General features: G+C 31.9%; 1 protein-coding gene and 1 long non-coding RNA gene across 3 annotated transcripts; one reads left to right on the forward strand and one right to left on the reverse strand.

The window, feature by feature from the left end:
- The first annotated feature begins 6,726 nt into the window (after positions 1-6,726).
- Positions 6,727-9,027, forward strand: LOC145576718 (uncharacterized). Of its 2 annotated transcripts, none has more exons than XR_014098539.1 (3): positions 6,727-6,953; positions 7,606-7,661; positions 8,724-9,027. It is a non-coding gene; the product is annotated as an uncharacterized LOC145576718 (long non-coding RNA). The 2 variants fall into 2 exon arrangements; XR_014098538.1 differs by having other exon boundaries at positions 8,770-9,024.
- Positions 9,028-14,363: 5,336 nt separating this feature from the next.
- On the reverse strand, positions 14,364-21,938 carry LOC145574818 (ubiquitin-conjugating enzyme E2 35). The gene is made up of 8 exons (XM_081632679.1): positions 21,775-21,938; positions 21,583-21,610; positions 21,323-21,409; positions 18,378-18,436; positions 15,575-15,616; positions 15,415-15,488; positions 14,788-14,885; positions 14,364-14,628 (listed from the first exon to the last, which is right to left on the reverse strand). The coding sequence occupies exons 1-8, from the start codon at positions 21,808-21,810 to the stop codon at positions 14,591-14,593; spliced, it is 462 nt and encodes a 153-aa protein (XP_081488805.1). The 5' UTR covers positions 21,811-21,938; the 3' UTR covers positions 14,364-14,590.
- Between the last annotated feature and the right edge of the window lie 803 nt (positions 21,939-22,741).

Below are 22,741 nucleotides of genomic sequence, written 5' to 3' on the forward strand. Positions count from 1 at the left end.
TACTTTATCAATGAACAAAATAACCCATATGTTCAAAAACCAACAAATCGGTAATAAAACCAATTAATATATTTCTAAGTACTAAGTTCAAACCACAAGTATAGAACAAAGAAATAGAATTAATCATACCATGTAATATCACACATATAACAAGGATTATACTTTAGCCTATAAACTAATAATCGTGTAACAAATAATACATTATGGACATATAATCATCCAACATTATAATACCAAAAATCACAACTGGTATATATTTGTCAAGATGATTATCAGAATTAAAATCACATGCTAAGAATAATCAAAATTAGTTTAGAAAGGACATCCCTTGAATTAATTCAAGTGTTGAAATGAGCATTTTTCGTAGTATGCCCAAATATCCTCTCCAAAAAATGAAACTCAACTTTGAAGCCATAACTCCCAAACGCAAGCAGATACCAACGATCTAACCATTGAAAATAAAGCCTCATATGACCCGAACAAGCTCCCAAAATTTCAACCCAAACGGAGAATAAATTACCTTTGATCGGGGGCCATTTCCAGGACTGCTCCCAAAAAAACGTGAACATAATCTTCCTCAAAATTTTTTCCTTTGCACATTTAATCTTCCGATCAATACCCAATTAGTAGCCATGAAAATAAGAATTTTTTTTTTCAAATTGTTGTAAAATAAGATGTATTTTCAAGGTTATCAAGAAGAAATAATCAATAAGATTGAAAAGTTGACCTTATAATCAATGGAACAAATATGGTGTGTCATGATGCAAATTACTGACTTGAAAACGAAATTCCGGCGCAACCGTGGTGCTCAATTGCATTCGCCGACACATTCCCTAAAGTTAAAACACCACTCTCATACAAAGGCACTTTTGGATGAGAGGTTGGAGTCATATAAACTTATGCCCAAAAAGAGGAATGTGTTTAGCTTAAAGTGTTTGATCATTGTGTTTTTTTTTTTCATTATTTTCAATCATGAAAATATATAATGAAAGATGAAGAACAAGAGAATGAATCTAGACATCAAAGGATGATTAAATCACAATAAACATCCAATTCGATGAGGTGTTACAAGAGAATTCAAGAGATGAAAGAAGAATGCCAAAAGTTGAATGAATGTAGACATGAAAAATCTATTCCACAAACTACTTGTGGGCAATCGTTGTTGGCCACAACCTACTTGTGGAGTAGGCTGATTTTTCCTTATAAAGCAGTCATAAAAAGTCTACTCCACAACCCACTTGTGGGCAAACATTATAGGCCACAACCTCCTTGTGGAGCAAATTAATCAACCTCCAAAAAACTTGGTTTTTAATCTCTTTAATCCAACAAGTACATCTAATTGTTACATAATGCTTACATTAAAAAAAAATAATAATAAAAAAAAAAAAGATGCTTACATTTGAATATCTGATTGTTTTTGTCAAGTGTCTTTCATTCTAATGGAAAGCTCATTTATGTATTATAGCATAAATACAATCATATACTCCGTATCTAATTGTATACCCAAAGATACCGATAGAAAAACAGTCTTTCTTATGTAATCTTATTTTACTATATTTTTTTTTTTTATTTCAGTAAAAAAGTGTTTTTTTTAAAAAAAAACAAATCAGAAAAAAAAAATGTTTAGATGTTCTCATACTTTGTATATAAATAAGAATAAAAAAAAATAACTTCAAATAAAATAAGTTTAGATAAATTAATTTCATATAAATAAGGGAAAATTGGCCACAATGACACTACCTATTGACAAGATGCGTAGAATAGCACCACCTAATCTTTGAATACTCTATAGCACAACTTATTGTCTTGGGTGCATAAAATAACATTTTTGACATAGGAGGCCAGAGATTTAACCGGAAAACTAAGGGTTCGTTTGACATCGTTGTGGTTTTCTGTTTTTCAAAATAATATGATATATGTCATATAATGAATCAAAAATTAGTTAAACTTGTTAAAGTCATGATAATTTTGAAAACTGACAACAGAAAAGTAGAAACTCCTTTTACTTGTTTCCTGTTTTTGGTTTTCTGTTTTTAAAAAACAAAAAACTGAAAACAAAAAATAATGCCAAATAAGCTCTAAAAATTTGGTTTTTGTTTTTTATTTTATTTATTTCTAGCTTTTTAAAAAAAAATTAATTCTTTTATTAAAAAAAAAAATTATACTCCACGTGACTTTTGGTATTCTATATTTCTTTGTTTCACTGTACTCTACTTGAACCTTTCCACCTTCCACATTCTTTCAACCATGAATCACCATTGTTAATGAACATAAAAGCACGAATTTCACCAGCATTTGCAATTTTATAGCTTTGTTGCAAAATTTTGTAAGTTTCTTCTATAAACTTTGGTAAGAGATCTTGATGATTTTAAATGTTAAATTTAGGGCCTTTTTTATTTTTATTTTTAGGTTTGATTACTGTTGAATTAAATTTCCTTCTTGTTTGTGCTTGTGTGTGTTAAGATGATCATAATTGCTTGGAATGTAGTTGGTTGGATGTGTTTTGACATTTTTTTTTCTTTATCAATACAAGTACTACCAAAATATAGTTCTTTTTGTAATTCCATAATGGCAGTACATATAGGCATATAGCAGTGCGCCAATACATATAGCAAAGTAAAAAATTGCGTAAAACACCCTACATGTCATACATTTTTTATCTATTAAAATAAAGAAAGGATGGGAGTGAGGTGAGGTTGTAAAAAAAATTCATATAAAGAGAGAATTTTTTTTTTTCAAAAAAAAAAAGACAATTTTTAGTTTTTCGATGGAATCTCTGACCTTCGATGTCAATAACGTCATTTAATGCACCCAAGACAATAGGTTGTGCTATAGAGTATTTAACTAATAGGTGGTGCTATTCTACGCACCTCATCAATAGGTGGTGTCATTGTGGCCAATTTATTTTTCGGATAATATAAGTTTAGAAAATTTGTAACAACATATCTTGTGTACAGCTGACCTCATTATGTGGCCGCTTGTTAATTAACAAAGTAACCCCTGTAACACTGAGCGAGTAACCCTTTTAATACAGAGCGAATAACCCATATAGCATTGATGAAATAACCCTGTAGAACTGACCGAGTAACCCTATAATATTAACGAAGTATCCTCTATAATAGCTGCTCACATATGTACATAGTGTGGCAAGACACATAAAAGAATTTGTGAACTGCTTTAACTATTGCTAACTATTTATCAAAACCCTAGCCTTCTAGCTACTCTCTATTTTTTCTCTCTAGGGTTCTTCAATATAAGGGTTTCATCGGCCAGAAAGTTGGCTATTTTTTATCCTTTTCATTTTAGCTTCTTTATGTTTTTTTAAGTACCCTATGGTGGGTTTGAGTGTACTAAGTTCCCCTATGGTGGACTTTGTTCCAGTTTTGTTTTTGTTTTTTGAATTTAATATGGTATACGTTATTTCATTGGGAAAGATTTGTGCGGGATCGAAAAAGAGGTTAGTCCTTCAATTATTATCAGATGAATTAGACAAAAAATTTATTCACGACTGTAACAAATCAATAGACCTCCTTGTCGAAAAAGGCTGTAAATCACATCAATATGAAAGAGAATTTGAAGAATGTATGATTTGCAACACATAACTCTGTTGAAAGGATGTTTTTATTTGATTCAAATATCATATATTTATTAGATTTAAATTTCTTTGCAGATGTCGTATGTCTTTTATTTATAAATCAATCTTTATTCAAAAAAAGTTAGAAAGTTAAAAGAAAATAAGTTCACATAAATAAAAGTAGTCCGAATAAATTCTAATAAAACATAGTAAGTTCAGATAAAATCTATGACTAATACTCCATACTAAAATAGTATCCGCTGACATCATCCTACTCTAAAATTGTACACATGTTAGGTTGTCATTTATAATTTTCTCTCCAAAACTAAATATGATGTCATATTTTATGATTTTTATTTATTAATTTTTTAAAATTTTGGTCAACTATATTATTATTAGTACGAGTATCAATTTTCGGGAAAAAAAAATGTTTAACCTTTATGCGTCTATTTCTAGGCTTAGAAGTTTAGTAGGTACCTACCCTTTTATCATTCAATTTTTTTGAAAAATTATTTAATGTATTACTCCCTCCGTTTTTAAATACTTGCTCCACTTTTCATTTTTGGCCATTTTTAAATACTTGCTATATTTCCTTATTTGGAAAGCTTTTACAATATTTAATTCATTTCTCTCACCTAGTGGACCCAACATAAATCATATTTTATTAATTTCATATTCTCTCTCCTCTAATTCTCTCTACTACTTTTGCTTCTTACAATTTTTTTATTCTTCCAACTACCTCACTACCTCTATATTTTATTACTTTCTCCAATTGATCCTGAAATTCCGCGTATAAAGAGATGAAACAAGTATTTAAAAATGAAGGGAGTATTTATTTTGGGAATTATTTTGTTTTAATTATGGTATATGACTATAAACAAAATTAGGAAATTTCATTTTTTTTTTTTGGGGTTGTTAAATACCGCCCTCGAATTTTTAGGTAACACCCACAAAATAAAATGTATTTTACAAATTTACCCTCATATGTAAACAAAAATTAACCCCACTAACATAATTTACCTTCATCCTCATTCCCTATTCTCTCTTAAAAACATTTTTCTCTCTAGGTTAAAGTGAATAGTTAAATTTTTTGTTTAGGGTAAAAGTGTTAAGTTGAGGTAAAATTAATTATTTTTATAATAAGGCTACGTAGGTAATTTTAGGTTATTTTGTGGTCTTTAGTTAGAGATTTGAGGACAACGTTTAGCTTTTCACTTTTTTTTTTAAAGAAGAAATTTCATTTGTTTTTTTGTGTATTTATTCATTTACGATCGAGTAAATTTTTTTGTTTTAACGGTAAAAACATGGGCCACCAAAATAGTACCAAGTATGGATTAAAAAAGGCATATGTGGTCCCTTGATTGTTTTAAGTAAGAGCTGTAACGGTTGCTTTTTCAAGTTCTAGCCAAATTCATTTGACATTTATTAAATATAACACTGAATATTTCTTCTTGTTGAATGTTGGAAAATTCTTGTGTATAAATTTTTCTCTGAATTAGGGTTAGAGCTATAATCAGAAGCCGCAAAATTAGGTTTGAAAATTGAAATGATGTGTAGTGGGGGTACTACCTATACGGGCTATACCTATACTATGTACTATACTACTATTAGTACATCAATCAATCAATACTATATGGGAATCAAGGTTGGCCTAATAGTTGGAGGGCCTCCTTCCACCCCTGTGAAAGGGGTTCGATTCTCACCCTAAGTAAGCTGGATCCCTTATTTCCCCCAACTTGCAAGGGATTTCTCCTTATCTTAAAAAATAAATAAATAAATAAATAAATAAAACTATATAAAGTAATTATCAGGATTATCTAAGAAGTACATATATTGCGTTCACATTAAAAATTTTCCTGCCAAATTATTTTTTCCTTACAAAATAATAAGATAATTGATTACAAAAAAAAAATATACAACCTAAATTATAGAACAATAACAACTTTAAATAAATAAATATTAAATGTATATAAAATCTATAAACAAATACAAACTTACAATTATATGAATATATTTTTTTTTCCTGTAAATATCCGAGCATTGTTCGGACAAAGAACTAATTTTGAAAATTGATAAACTATTTTTCTAAAAAAAATTCAATAATAAAAGTCTAATTTTACTTTAACCGAATTATATTAAGTTATATTCAACGAAATCATATTACATTTATTAAATTTTTGTTTAGAAGTATCACTATGTTGTTTCGATAATTACTTGACTTTTATACGAAATGAAGAGAGAAGTACGTATTTTACATGATGAAACCATACTATAGAACTATGATAGCAATTAGAATTCTATGGGAAGACATGAGTTCGCCACGTGTCATCATGATTAGGCAGATTATGTGGCATCATGTCATATAATTAATATAATTCATTAAATAAATAATGAATTGTTAGCATTAATGTTCAAACCTATGACCTCATGCTTATTATACTTTAACTTCAACCACTACTCCAATGACACATCTAATAGACAATGTTTTGTTAAAAATTAAAAAGTTAATCATATTCATAAACTCGAGGTTGAACAGAGCAAATTAATAGTTTTTAATACTAGATATTGGACAATATTTTTTGATGTTCAATAATTATTGGAAAACTATATTTAAATAGTACGTGTACTGAAGTAAATGTTGTTGGGATAAAGAAAGGGAATTCAAGGCGTCAAATCAACCGCTCGATCAGATGCGTGTTGGCCCGTTGGACTCCAACGGTTTGATCTTTGGATTCCCTCACTTAATTGTAATACTCCGTATTTTTATGTATTTTTATAAAGTATTTAAGTATTTATAAAATATATTTTTAAGTGCTCAGATCAAGTATTTTAATCAAATATTTTAAAGGGTTAAAGTATTTTTATTATAAAGTTTTATAAAAATAAAATATATTTTGGACCGAACATTTATTAATTATTTAGCCTTGTTTAAAATATCGTATATAAACTAGCTATACATACTCTTATTGGAATAACCTATTTCATTTAAATAAGCCCAACCCATTATTTGAACCCTTGGTCAAATATTACATAACTCAAACCCATTTATTTATTGAGTCCAAACTTAAACCCTATTCTCTACTCTATAAATACCTCTCAAAACCCCAAACTTTTCCCACACAAAGAGACTCGAGAATCATATTGGGGTAAGTATTATTTCTTTTCTTTTTCTCTTATTTCTTTTTCTTTTCTTCTTTTCTTTTTCTTCTTTTCTTTTTCTTTCCTTTGTTTTGGTTGTGTTCGTGAGAAACATGGGGAAACAAACCCACCTCACGCACACTCGCGCTCCACCATGACACGTCACCCTATCATCCACCTTGCCGCCGCCACATCACCACCTTCTGCCGGCAGTTCGGCCAACCGGCCACCCTCCACAGTGGTTCTCACTCTCTGTCTCCTCGTTTTAATTTGATTTATGTATTATATATTTTTGGGTATTGATTTTGATTGTTAAACTATGATTCGTATTTTAAAGTTGTGTTTTAATCATTAAAGAGTATAAATTTCAGATTTTGTATTGTTTTAAATTATGATTTTATGAGGTTTTAAAAGTTAGGGTTTTAATTATTAAAGTGTTGATTTTTAGGGTTCTAGTAACTTGCAATTGATTTAGGGGTTTTATATACCCATTGATTGTAAGTGATAATAATAAAGCTTAAAGATTGTATCTTTATAGAGTTTCAATGAGTTTTTTTATTTAAAATAAATTGCTGGAATTTTATTACAAAGTACTACTTTTGTGTTTTTATAAAAAGGGTTTAATTACCCATAAGTAGAGAAGGTTTTATTTGTCTTTAATATAATTTTCAGATTTATTTGAAGGGCTTAGACCTTAAAAAGTGTGTTGGAATTTTTATATAACCACTATAATTATGTTTTTACTTTTTGGTTTTAATTACCCACTTAAAGAAAGCGTTTTAAAGGTTTTTAACCAAAATTTCAGCTTATTAGAGAGGTTTCAAAGTGTTTAAAAGTTGCTGAAAATTTGTGTAATTAAGGGATTAATTGACTTTATATACTTGGTATTGTAGGAGACCTTAAGTTGAGTAATTTTTGGCATTGTGGCTAGTTGGAAAGACGATTTGAGGTTAAGTATGCGCGTAGGATATATTAATTATGCGTAGTACCATGTTAGGAAGTTAAATTGGTATCAAGTATGAAACTAGTATCATGTTAAGTTGTGTTGTGATACTTGAATTGATTGATTGGTTATCCATGTCTTATAATTAAGTATGTGAATATATCGGAATAATTATTATAAGCTTGATACAAGTTGAAAGTAATTGAATCATGTTATATTATTTGTTATTCATTATCAAGAAGACATGTAATTAATAAGCAAGGCTTATGTTTATTGAAAAGAGCTAAAGTTATATTTATTGAGCATGATTTAGATTTTATTCTCACCCATTTATTATTGGAGTTGAGACAAGAAAGTTAGTTTATTTATTTACTCACCCACATAAGTTGAGGTCGAGTCAAGAAGTTAATTTATTGCGCACTCACATAGTTGAGATTGAGTCAAGAAAGTTTATTAGTGCATTCTATGCACCAAGGTAGTAATCGTGCAATTTTGTGCACAAAACTAGGCAAGGAACCTTAATTAAAATAAATAGTATGTGTTCACTAATTAATTCAAGAATTAATTGGAAGAATGTGTTGATTATTGTTATGTTTATTCTTGATTGATTGGTTGGAGTCTTCACATGTTAAATTGGTAAATCACGTAAAGTGTAAGAGGATACGCACCAAAACTCTTGGAACGTATATACCTTGAGTGTGAACATATGGAGGGAATTGTAGGGTTTTATATTTAACCATAGCTTCTACAGGGATACAGGACGTTGTACTTTCTTTTATTATTATTTATGCGTTGGAATTCCGTCACCAAGGTGTGACATAGTAGGTGCCAATTGGGGTAGCTCCCTGGTTAGAAGCTCCTTTTTTAATGGGCTATATTTTTAAGGAAGGAAACCCGTTTGATGCTATTAATTAATAATTAATATTGTTAGTTATGAGTCAAAGGTAAGTTAATTGTGATTGTATGACAAACATGTTTTATTACTATTCTAATTGATAAGATATTCATATTAGTGTGGTGTATATGTACTCAGCTTTTGCTGATTCGTACTTTTGTATTTGTGTTTAGCTTTCCTTTGGTTGGCCCTAATATGACCCACTTATATGGTGAATAGAGTGTTGAAATAAAGGGGAAGTGACAGGTACGTGAAGCATGAAGAGCATGATGGGAATGAGTGTCAAGAGTTACTTGTTATGCTTTCCTAGTTTTATGTTTTGAATTATTTTATTATGGACTAAACTTTATGTATTATTTAAAGTTGGATTTTTGAAAGGGCCATGTTTGAAATGGTTCCAACTTGTGATTTAATTATTTTTATTTTGTTTTGAGGGTGTGAACTCAAGTTTTATTTTAAAAGTTGGTTTTTATTTAAGACTTCCGCTGTGTGACTTTGAAAATAGTCTTAGCCGTTATCATGGTGGCAGTAATACTTTGGATATTTCCTAAAAATGAGTTTTATTTAGAGTTGGAAGATATTTTACAGAAAGGGAATTTCCGAGGTATTACATTAATTTAATGAGTAATTTTTTATAACCACCAATTTAAGAGGATGTTTAAGGTACCACCATTATTCTCTTGATAAGTAACTCTCATAACCCCTCATTTAAGAGGATGTTTAAGGTGATTAATCACCTTTCTTGATGCTTGTGATTTTTCTTCTATGTTCTTTCATGTTTCTCTATGAATAGAAGAAGCTTTTTTTTTATTTTAACACTTGAAAAATATATCAAGCACAATAGTCTAAACACATTCTCTATTGGACATAAATTACTTCACTCAAACCTTCTACCCAGGCCAAAAGTGTCTTTGTGTGGAAGTGATGTGTTAACCTTATGGAATGTGCCAGCGAATGCAATTAAACACCTTGATTGTGCCAGAAATTCGTTTTCAAGTTAGTGATTTGCATCACGACACACCGACATTGTTCCATTGTTTGTGAGATTATCTTTTTTTATCTTACTTAAATATTTTTATACTATTTGTACTAGACTACTCCTTTAATTACAGTAAAGTAACTAATTTAATCTAAATTTGTATTTTATCATATAATTTTTATTATAAAACCTCATTCACAATATACATACTGTATAATGATTCGGGACATTGTTTGGGCCAACAACTAGTCATTTATCAAATATGGAGTATTTTTCACTTTATTAGATATGGTATTTATGTTATTATATTCATCACTAGATAGTCCCATGCATTACACAATTTTAGGAATGAAAATTAAAGGGTAAAAAAAATGACTAATGCTTGTGTAAATCCTAACTTTTTAAAAATTGAACAAATTTATTTATTTTTTAAAATTGTGCTAATATCACATATGGATTTGTAGGAAAAGTTTTTAATGACATGTCAAGTGCCGTATTTGAAGAGATGATGTCGGAACAATTTATTTAATACACAGAGTTAAATTAATAGAATTAATAATAGGAAAAATTGCTTGAAATAATCCCACCTTTAGGCCGTCCGTTAAAAATAATTCCATCCTTGGATTATTTTTAAATAATCCCACCTTTATCCCCCGATCTTTTTTAATGGTCCCAACTGGTCAGTTAACTTGTTATAGCAAGTTACTTGACACGTGTTGGCACCTGATTAGTCCAAAAAATAAAATTTTAAAAAAAAAAGATAAAAAAACAATTAATTAATTTTAGAAACCACCCACCATCCAAACCACCTCCCCTGCCAGTCTGCCACCATTCTCGGCGCACTGACCTCCCCTGCCACCGATCTCGGCGGGCCGACCTCCTATGCCACCCTTCCCCTGAACCACCGTCGAACCCCCTCCCCTGAACCACCCTTAAACCCCTACCTCCCTCACGAAACCTCCCCCTGAACCACCCTCGGACCCTCATGAAACCAGAATCCTCCTCCCTCCATCACACCGCTGAACCTCCTCGCTTCGTCACGCCGCTGAATCTCCTTCCTCCATCACGCCGTTAAACCTCCTCCCTCCGTCACGAGTCACGAATCCACGATTTCGGCCTCCCATCACTCTTCCTTGCCTTGATTTCGGCCGCTCAGACCACCTATCCCCTTCCCCCGTCACGTGAGCTTCGATTTGATGGTTTGGTGGAGTATTGCGATGGTTGGGGCTGGTGGTTTGATGAGGGCTGCTCCTTTTTTTTATTCATTTTTTTATTTAAAATTTTAGACAAATTATATGGTGACATGTGTACTTTAAAGTTTAAACCCAAAAAATAAAAATTACTTTTGTAACAGGTAATTGATCATTTGGGACCATTGGGAGCAGAATAGGGGTAAATGTGGGATTATTTAAAAATAACTCATAGGTGGGATTATTTTTCGCGGATGGCCTAAAGGTGGGATTATTGCGGACAATTTTTCCTCTTTAATAATATCATTTTTTGTCTTTTTTTCAACAGATATTTTTTCTAGCTATAACGCTATTTGTATTACTTTTTCATACTATTTTCTTTGTCCCTAATTTTTTTACCCTACTTGACTTTTCATGGTATTCAAGACGTCCTTTAAAACATATTTTCTCCGTTTTTTTATTGCATCATGAGTGATTTCACGCCTACCAATGCATTACTATACCTATTAATATCTTTAATTACACTTTTGTAAAAATTATAAAAAGTTGATATTTTAAAAGTAGATTTCGAGGCAAATCTAACTAGATTCCAAATCACTATATTTTTTCTTACGTATAAATCACAAAAGATGGTCGAAGAAGATTAGGTGAATAGTGTAAAAGTCCTAATGGTGCAATAAATGAAAAACAGAGGAAGTATACAGCTCCATTTTCATAAGCGTTAAAATTATAAAAATTTGATATTAATAAAATATAACGAGTCGAATCCAACAAGACTTCACTTGACTATATTATCTATTATATATTAGTAAGAGTTTATTATCAAAATTTTTAAAGTTTGACCCAATTTTTAACAATGGGGCAAAAAAATAGGGACAAAGAGGGTAGTAGAGATGACCAACATCTGCTTGGCCCGTTAGCTCGGCCCGATGCGGTCCAAATATAGGGTGGGTTTGGACAAGCCTAAAAATGCATTTTTAGTTAAAAGCCTGAATCTGGCCCCGAAAAAAGCCCGAAAGCCCGCTATTTTTTGTGGGTTTTGGCACGATGTATCATGTTAAGGCTTGATCCGATTTTTTGATCACCTCTAGTAGTAGTTATTCTAATTGCCCTGTTCTTTTTTATTTGACCTGTTTCTTTTATCACGCTTGCCAATGTAAAACTTTAACGATTAATAATTTCACTTCTTCATAAGTAAAAATTATAAAAGTTAAACATTATGATAGTACTTATTTAGATGAATTCAAAAAGATTCCACATGACCACATAAATATGTTTTTCCTACATATTATTTACAAAAGACGGTCAAAGGAGGAATGATGAATAGTGTAAAAGTTAAAGCGAGTCAAGTAAAAAAGAACGGAGGAATTATTTATTAATGTCATGTGGTCTTATTAGACAAGGTAAGATTGTGTTATGCTTCCTTTGCTTTAATTTTTTTTTTTTTTATTGCAACACCTTGTCATTTCACACTAGCAATGTATTATTTCAATCATTGGTATCAATAATTACCCATACCTAAAATTTTTAAAAGTTTGATATTGTGAAAAGTATAAATCTACGAATTTAACAAGACCCCTATACATTTACCTAATATCATCAAGGCTAGCCAAAACCATGTTATTGTGTGTATATTCAGTTTAAACGATAAAAAAAATTAAAAAAAATAAAAAAAATAAAAAAAAATAAAAAAAATAAAAAAAAATGGAGTAAGTAGTGTATTTTTGTAAAAAAAACACATTTGTATAATTGTTGATATTGTGTTTTCAATGAAGTTTTTATTATTTCATACATCAAATACTTTTTTATAACGGTATATTCAAGATTATTTTCTTAGAGATTATGAAGGTTACAGGCTTTGTCTTTTATGTTCAAAATTATAACATGTATATTATGTTATTTCCCTGAATAATGTGAGAAGAGAACAAAATTCCATAAATACTCAACATTTTAAGAAAATTTCTGACGTATTGTCCACGTCAGCAAGTGTAATTATTATTATTATTATTATTATTATTATTATTATTATTATTATTATTATTATTATTATTATTTTGTCAAATCTAAAATAAAACCACTAATTGAATTAGCGGTTTCATATAATGTAAAACCGCTAATTGAATTAGCAGTTTTATGTACTGTAATATTGATTGGCTTGCTTGAGTAAGTGGTTGAACAAATAAACCGCTAATTGAATTAGCGGTTTAGTTTAATGAACCACTAATTTAATTAGCGGATTCAAACTTTTATTTTTTTTTTAAAATATCAGGTTTACAAAAAATGACGTGGACATTACGCTGGGAATTTTATTTAAATGTAGCGTATTTATGAAATTTTATTTACTTCTAACATTATTTATGGAAATCGCTCACATTAATTTATATAAAAAAAAGATTAATGTTGACTACATTATATTAAAATTAAAAAAAAATAAAGAAAAATTGGATGATGAGTAAATTGGGACCATATAAGGCCATTAGATCTGGAGACCATGTAATAAATGTGAGGGATGAAAGTTGAATGGACAACACGTAGAGATTGAAATAAAGGAGAAGTACAAAGAAGAAATGTAAGTAGAATTTTTACTAGTGACATGAAATTTTGCAGTAATTATTTAAGTACTTGTAATCTTAGTGTCCACTAGTAAGATAAAGATAGATACTTATAACTCACAGAGATATACTGTCTCTCTAGATTAGGATCATGCTTTAGGCTTTTAATGTTTTTTGTTCCGTACTTGAGTGTACAATCCAGTTTATCCTCACCATCCATTTGTATACACCATTATCTTATGGCGGAAATCGTGTATTTTTACACCGGTAGTTTTTGCGTGAAGCTATCTCATCCCACAACCTCAAGGTTAGATCTTGGATTTTATTAAATCGTTTCTTGTAATTAAAAATTTAAAAATTATCTATTAAATCTTAAAAAGTAGTCCCAAAACGTAGAGATTTAACCCTTTCCTTTTGGCGAACGGAAATAACCTATTTGCTCAGCTGATAGGGTTCATTACAAAATGTTTTTGGCTTTTTGCAATGTTTTTTCGCTTATACGACGTAATTATTTTTTGCCAATTTGGCATGAATGATTGTAGTTGAAGTTTTAGCCTACACAGTTTTAGCCTACACAGTTCAAGATGCACAGTAGGGCTAAAATGGGATGCAATCGATAGGTAAGAGACGGAGTAAGCAAAGCAGCTGTAACAACAAAGGGATGATGAAATAACATTATTATGACAGAAAAAAGGGCCATTTTAAATGCATTTGTAAAATTCACTGGCACTAGATCGGGGGAAAGTTCAGGAATACTGTTACACTATTTTAGGTAGTCATGAAAATCAGAGTCGGCTTACATTATAAGGTTATCATGTACTTCAAACTTTCTAAGTAATTGGAATCCAAAATTTTACGATAAACAATAAGATTAACAAGTTCGGAGTTTTATCCCATGTCCCTGTTAGCTGAACATAACAGAAAAGGATTTGGTACGAGTTATTAGAACTTCGCACCCTTGGATCCACCATAAACTCACAGTTACTCACCTCCAAGGATCACCAGGAAGCTTGAAAAATAGTTCTTGCATGATGCTTACACGCAACTGAATTTCAGTTACCTTCTATAATGACAATAAAACAGCTCCAGATATGCAATGCAAATAAAAATTATACAATTTCCAAGCAAAAGATTCGACAGGGTAGAAAAGATAGAAGAGACAACAGAAAATAATGCTATTTTATACGAACAATTGATCATCATTTAACCTAGATTATCACTTGATATTCATGTTTCTAACCAGAAGGCTTGGTTTAGAATCAGTCAGATAACAAACATCACAATTGTTATTTGAAGAGGGTAAAGTTGTTGCCATGTAATTAAGCCCCACTTGCATATAGACGAGTCCATTCTTTTGCTGCACATTTCAGATGAAAAGGCGACATCAATTGCAACTCTAGAACAAAATACTTTATTAATTTGTGGATGGAAGAAATAATATTTGGCCACTTATTTGCAGGCCAAAAATAAATAAATTCAAACTATAAATTCTTCTAGAAGAATATCAATTACTCACCAGTTTCAACAGCTTCTGCCTCATCTGTTTTCCAATGCTTAGCAATGTTCTCAGACAAAGGGTCATCAGGGTTTGGAGCACTAAGCAATGCTTGAATACTGAAATAACAAACATAGGAGCATCATCAATAACCATACCAAAGTTACAAACTGAAACAAGGCATGAAAACAACACAATTAAAACAGGACAAAATGCCATCAGGAACAAGTTCATATGACTCGGTTCAATTAGATAAAATATAGCGTGGTGATTAAAAAAATAATCTAATATTTGACAGGCCTTCTAAGGAAAACCTTCAAGCTACAAACATATTGCAGAGTATCCCCTGATTTCCCCAGAAAACTCACATTGATGAAGTGTTTGTTGGCGGTTATGGTGGTACCAACTACGGATTTTGATTCCATTGTACTTCATAGTATTTGTTAACAACCATGGAGGAAAGGGACAGAGGAAGAAAGGAGTGGGCATGCATTTTCTTTTCAATATGGAGGGATCTAGTTTCCTAAAAAGAAAGGAAAAGAGGGGAGGGAAGCTTTCGGGTAACACCCCTGTATCATCCAAAGTAATAGGGGAGCCTGAGGGCTGATTGTTCATATTATCTTTGGAAGAATCACAAACAAAAATTACCTCAAGAGTACAGTTCGTATCTGAAGAGCAGGACTCCACTTGTCTTTGAGAATATCAAGGCATATCCTCCCTAGCTGCCAGAAACAAAAATCATATTTTACGCGAGGATAATTTTGAATAGGGAAAAAGTAAAGAATCATAAAGAAAAAGTCCACCTTACCTTATCAATGTTTGGATGATATATCTTGGTGAGAAATCGAACCTGTTACAGTCAATCAAGCAAGTAAAATCAAACACCACAAAATGTGCAGTAAAAAAAAAAAAAAAAAAAAAAAAGTGGAGAAGAACAACTTAGATCAATCCATCAACACAGTGAAACATCACACCCTCTTGTAACTCATCGTCACCAATTGACTGAATGATTCAAAACCCCTAAGAAGTAAAAAGGTGAGATAGGAAGAGAGAGGTAGCAGAAAGGCATTCAGTAATACATTCAATTTGTTAAACCTTTGATGGTTACACCATAAGAACTAATGAAAGCACTATAGACAATGCAACAGCAACTATAAGCCATCAGCCAGAAAATCCTTGCAGAATAAAAAAGTTGTTTGGTTGTAAAAATGTCAGGAATGAGTGCTGTCAAAACTGAGTATAACCGGAGAAGCATATATTGCGTGATTATGTGAAGACGTGATGCAGTAACAAATGTCCTCAGAGACCACATACACAATCGTGAAATGGCATACGGCCATGCGCCCCTTTGTTGAGAAGATAGAAGATGTGAGTTGTACAAGGTTCACGGACATGTGGTTCATGGTACACAACTGTGTGGCCTATTCAGTTAAGATGCTGACTTGGCATAGGATATGTTTTACAAGACTGTTTCATATTTTGAATGTAGGGATTTAGAATAATAAATAAAGATCATGAGAGATTGTAAAATCAAGAAGAGAATGACAAAGATAGCTATAAAATGTTAGTGTTTAACTTAACATGACAAAGGTCAATCCGCTCTGATCACGGGATTGGTTACCTTGGGTTGGCATGACAATGGTCAATCTACTCCAATCAAGGTTGATCGTGAGAGCCTTGTAAGTCACTGAAATATCATAAACATCATAGGAGGTCCCAGAGCACTTCAGCGATTTTTTTCGCAGTTCTCAGATTTCTAGATAGAATCTGTGTGTCACTTTTATTGTTGGTTCATGCATTTAATTCTGCATTATTTTTGCTTACGATTAATTTATAAGTTAGCCAGGATTTTAGCAATGATAACGACTCATCCCATGGGAAAGGGGCCAAGGAGGTAAACTCTTGAAGCTCCAATCAGTTGCAACAGGTGTGTTACTCTGGACTGCCATTCGGCAGTAAGATATTGTAGGGCGTATATCCAATGCAGTATCTCAAATTGTAACGCAAGAGAAAAATCCTCCAAAGATTTATTTCCTTATATACAGAATATTAAGTCACAAATAGGTGACAATAATTTAACACTTCTAATCAATGAAACAGGAAAACAAAATTGGGTACAGAAACAAAGGAAACACCAAATTTCGAAATCAGGATATACATCAGTGGGGTTTAAATAATCAACAAATCAGCTTGAGCCAGTATATTTCTTTGACCACCATTTGAATATAGTTTCCCATTACTTTATGGATAGTGCATTGCTCTAAAATGTTCTTTTAGACCCAAATATGTTTTTGAGGCGATTCTATGCGTTTGAAATTGGATAAAGCACATAGTCACCTCCAATGGGATCTTTGATAATTTAAGAAAGCATCCTGAGCATGGTACAGATTGCTCCCTTTTACTGAGCTTGATAGAGAAGAATAGGTCCCAACATCACTTTCTTAAGGGATGTCGACCTATAAGATATGGAAATTAAATTTCCTAGGGTAAGCCACTCTTTTTGCTAAGGATACTTTCTACTTCACCTCAATCTCTCTAAACACATCTTTATAATTTACAAATTTCTAAACCCAATCATATGAGAGCTTTTGTTTAGTTTAATTTTTTTTTTTAATAGGAAAAAAGGTATAGTGTTAGGACCTCCTCCCAATTCTTGAGAAACCATCCCTCCTATCCACCCTTGCTATCCCATTAGATAAAACAAATTATTTTCCAAAATCCTTACAACACCAATAAGGGTTGTGAGACTGGTGACTAAAGACAGAAACGGGACAGCTCGAGAGCTCATAGTTTAGAAGTCCAATTCTCTACCTAAAGCATGTTTCATAGTATGTCAGCTAGAAGGGACGATCCATGTTAAAGATGAACTTAAAGTGATTTAGTCGCACTATCATAGTTCCTTTGCTTTTGCAATAATTTGACTTTTGTACTATTCACAGACAAACTTTGACCGTATGTTTTACTACCAATAAGCAGCTTAGACATGTCTTTTTTTTTTATTTATTTTTTTTAAAGATATGTCAATTTCGCAATGTAATCTGAAGTGAATCCAAATATTATCTTATCAGATCTAGGGTCTAATAAAAAACCCTAGATCTTGATATTGGGAAAGAATAAACTATAAGATCGGAAATGGATAGGACTTAAATGGAGGAAAGGTAAAGTTATCTTTGTAAACCAAAAGCCAAAGACCAACCCCGCCTTTGGTTCTCTCCTTTCTTCAAGCAACTGAGGCAATTTTTATTCACTATTTCTTTTTTTTTCTTTTTTTTTTTTTAAGTTCAAAAAAAATAGACATGTGGCCATGAGGGACAAAAGTAGTACGTTAGACGGGTGAGCAAGGAGCTTGTTTTACGTTAGATTTTCATAAATAAAAAAGAAACTGGTTGCTATGCAGCTTTTTTTGTAAACATAAGTAAATATCTAAAAAAAGTTTAGTTTCCTAATAGAGGTATAAGTTAGCTATAAAGGTTTTTACATGGGAAATTTAATGAGATGGCTCAGTGCTAACAAATAATAGATCCAGAGGTATAATCTGCACGATATGCAAGAAACCAAAACCACAATTGGAAAACCAGTAAAAATAATTTGGCAGGTGAAGTTTGACATACCTTTGGAGCAGCCATTGGATACTCCTCCGGCAAAAATAGTTCCAACTTAAAGACTCCTCCTGTACATAATAATAGGAACACAATTTCGGAGCAGTAATGTCAGAATCTGGAACCGAATCAAATGCTAATGAGTTTTAGTGAACATTTCCATTTGCAATTTTGAAACAAGACTAGAAGAGCAACAAAAATGAAGAGTATGGTGTTAACTGAAATTCACAACCAATCATAGAATTATGCAAATTCAGAAAGCAACAATGATAAGGCAACGGCATTTAGCACCACAAGGGAATATCATACCTACCAGCTAATGCCTAAAGCAAAAATTGTGTAAAGAATAAAAAGGTGAATCTTGGGCCCTAAGCGCAAGGCTCATGGGTTCAAGCGTTGATATTAAATTAGAAGAAAGCTAAGTGTGAATTTAACAGTAGTTGGAACCAAGTCTTTGGAAACCAGTGGCTACTGTCCATTAGTCAAGCCGTAAAGGGGAAGCCCCATAAAAAGGCGACATCCTTAATCCTAAGGAGTAAGCAGCTTCTACCCCTTAAAAATCAACATCTTTTGTTTCACAATACAATAACTCAACAAATGGAATGCCACTGTAAAAGGTCAGATAACTCAACACCATCTTGAAACTCGCTTTACAAGCAGCTCTTTGTTGTAAGTTCTTTAAAAATACTGCATCCAGGCCACTGTTCTATACTTCTATGCAGCTTAAGAAAAAAACAAAAAAAGAAAAGAAAAAAAAAAAATTACAAATGCATGGCTGCTAGTATGCTTCATAAGTGATTGACTTCAATCTGTTGCTTTAAATTGCCAATAACAGTATCCCAGAAGTATAGCCAAGTTCAATAACTAGTTAAGAACCCCAATAAGTAGTGATATACACTATTACACATACGAAGGTACATTATTCTAGCATCAGTTTGAAGTTAGAGCATAATTACGTGTTATGGAAATATATAAGGCTAAAGCAGTTAAGCTAGAATATAAGTACCAAAAGATGATTCTATGAGATTAAGCAATTTCAAGATTTTGATTTTATTTTTTGGTTGTTGTTGGGGGGAGGGGGGTAGGAGGTAAGAAAGTCATCTTCCAGATTTAAGCTGGCTTACAAGTTACAACAAGAGTGACACTTGAATAAAATTGAATTCTCCAAGTTAAAGAAGAAAGGGAAAAATAAATATAAAAATTTAGATAGTAAAGCTTCAAGGAAACCTGGCCCTAGTCCCACCAAACAACAGATCCATGTTTTGTAGCCACAATTTTGGGAATGTGAAAATAGGAGAGGCAGAGGAGGGGGGGGCAGGATCAGAAGTAACAAGACTGATCTAATAATAACTTAGTATTAAAGCACGCACGGGCGAAGCCAGGAATCAAAACCCAAGGGGGCCGAAACTTATACAAATAAAATTGTACTCCATATAATATTTTGTACGCTTTTTCATTGCTAAATTATTGTTTTTGCGTTAATACAATTACCTTTATTTGATCATATATATTTTTAAAACCATTTTTAACTTTTAATCATTATTACTACCTCCGTTTCTTATTACTTGCACCAAAGGAATTTTTTATATCTCACAACGAAAGGAATAATACCCCTTTTGTTGCAAATAATAAGAAACAAAGGTAATATTAAAGTTATCAACGGTTAAATTTGTATAATATGATGATAAGTTCAAAAGTAAAATCAAGAAAAATGAATACAAGATTGGAATAAAATAGTAAATGGGCAAAATTAATTAAATGAAAGATTGTAGTGACCAAAGAAAATATATGAGAACTAAGCAAAGAAGGATTAGTATAGTACTCATATAATAAAAGATGTGCAAAATTTAACCCAAAAAAAAAAAAAAAGGATTAGAACTATAAAAGTACGTAACAAGATTCGACCTTGGGTCTTCTAGTATTGCAGCAATCTTAAATTACCATTGAGCTATATCGTTCTATGTATCAATATAAGAAACATTTATTATTTAATTATATTTAAGGGGGCCAGCAGTTAAAGATAAAAGAGTTGGCGTTTGGGACCTCCACCAGCCCCCCCCCCCCCAGCTCCGCCTCTGAAAGCACGGGTGGCAAAGATACTAAGGACATAAACAAAAGCAGAATTAAAGAGAGGTTTTGATGAAAAAAAAAGGTTGAACATAATTGGAGAAGAGCAGAGAGCTAAAGGAAGAGAGGAAGATGATAGCAGTTGGAACCCAGATAATAAAGCACAATATAGAATGGGAGAGCTATTGTGCACCTCAACATTATACTCAATGAGGACTAGAACAGACTTGTGATGCACCAAAAAACACATGCCAAAGAAGAACTGAGGCATGGCTTTACAATCATAGGCATTGAGTATAATGGGTCAAGAAGAATTGATATAGCCACAACATGTTAGAAAAAGCTTCTATTCTAAAATCCTGAGAATGATTGAATTCATTACGAAAGATATCTTATACAAATCAATAGTGGACACGCATCGCAAGGTGAATCATATTCAAACTTCAAAAACAGCACTGCCAAAAGATGATTCTGTTATTTACTAAGAGTTATAGAGGACGACTGAAATCTAACAACCAAGAACAAGTGAAAGAGAAGGCAAAGAAACAAAAGCCGGTATTCCTAAGGATGTCAGCATATACAGTTGGTGTGACTTATCAGCATAATTCACAAGTGCAATACCTAATTTGAAAATCTCATCAACCCCCAACTCCCATCCCCATACAATCAGACACGAGAGCAAAAAGAAACTCCAATGAAGCTTTGCACCGCATGCCACCTTGCAAACACTACCCTGCCACTCACTCTCCACATGCCCTTTCTTCCCTCATCCCCCAAAACATCAAACAAACAATCCCATTTTCCTAAAAACCACAAAAGAATGTTGAAGTACCACAATCACATCAAAAAATAATGAACTTTTCCGAAAGACGATAAAACCATGATTATACCTTCATATGGTGACTGTGAAGGTCCAAGAATCATAACATTGAAGTACCGCATATTGTCTTCTGAAGGTGAAGCACTTATACCCGGAGCTGCAACCAAAACCCACCAAACCCAAGAATTAAAAAACAAACATGATCAACCTCAAAATTCAATCATTTTTTATCATAAAAACACAAAAATATTCACAATTAATCCACTATAAATTGCACACAAATTCCCAAACCCAAAAAAAAAAAGGTTTTAGAGAGAGAAAGAGAAAGACCTGGCTCGCTGAGGAGACGCTGAGTTTCCTGAACAAAACAACACGAAATCACCACCATTAAAATCACCAAATTAATCATGATTAACAAACAAAAGCACAAACCCTAGAATTTCATCTTTACAATTTTTACAAAATGATCGCTTAAAATGAATAAAAAATAGAAAATTAAATTAGGTAAAAGAGAGAACAAACCTTGATGATTCTTCGAGGTAGATTACTGTTCGCCATTGATGAGGAGCTTGAGAGGAGAGAGAAAGAGAGAGAATCTAGAGAGAGAAAATGGAAATGGGAGTCCTACAGTAGGAGCTCGATCTTTGTTCTCTATTTTGTATTTTCACAGACGTTTGGCTGCTTTATTTATATTTTTATTTAATTTTTCTGTTGGACTAAAATAGTTTTAGTTGATTATTTTCCAAGGCATTGACTTTTATATTAATACAACCATATTTATTTCAAGTATATTATGCTTTTTTGGGTCGCTTAGTTTTTACGCGTTGTTCGTTTCTTCCCGGATTTTCCACTCCCTTTCTTTAAATTTTAATCTTCATCTGAATTTCAGTTAGTTCGGTTCAGTTCAGTTCAGCTTATTTTAGCTCCTAATTTCCTTCTCTCATAAAATATTTATTTCATCTCTATTCAGTTCAGTTCAATTTAGCTCCAATCAATTCAGTTCAGTAAATGTAAACAGACCCAAAAAGGCTCTCTTTTAATGGAGAAAATCTCACATGCATTGAATGATTATTCTACACTCAGGTGGACCGTACACCCAACTAACTTAAGCTTAGTATTTGTTCTTCATTTGATGATTAAATAAAAAAAACAATCATCAAAATGAGAACAAAATACACATGGGTGTACGGTACACCCGGGTGTATATAACAAGCTCTCCTCTTTTGGTGGCAGATCCAAAAAAAAAATTTACTCTCTTTACAGATTTAGAAAAAATTTCTTATGAGTTTCAAATCTTTAAACACATACTGACGTACAGTATAATCAAATTACATAATCTAAAATAGAAATTCCAAATAATACTTTGGGTGTGCATATAATTTTAACAAAATGCAATTGAACTAGACAATTTAAAAGCGATTTATTATGTTATCATAAAAAAAAATTAAAAAATAAAAATAAATAAATAAAATAAAAAGGTATTTTTCAA

The sequence above is a fragment of the Chenopodium album genome, chromosome 13, assembly GCF_948465745.1.
Source record: "Chenopodium album chromosome 13, dcCheAlbu1.1, whole genome shotgun sequence".
In the NCBI taxonomy this organism is placed as follows: Eukaryota; Viridiplantae; Streptophyta; class Magnoliopsida; order Caryophyllales; family Amaranthaceae; genus Chenopodium; species Chenopodium album.

What these genes read in the sequence shown, in the direction of transcription:
- LOC145574818 (XM_081632679.1), bottom strand. Translation starts at nt 21,810, where the DNA reads ATGGCGAACAGTAATCTACCTCGAAGAATCATCAAG. An exon ending in TACCTCGAAGAATCATCAAG is followed by an intron (nt 21,611 to 21,774) that starts GTTTGTTCTCTC and finishes TGTTTTGTTCAG; the next exon opens with GAAACTCAGCGTCTCCTCAG. An exon ending in GCGTCTCCTCAGCGAGCCAG is followed by an intron (nt 21,410 to 21,582) that starts GTCTTTCTCTTT and finishes TTTTGGTTGCAG; the next exon opens with CTCCGGGTATAAGTGCTTCA.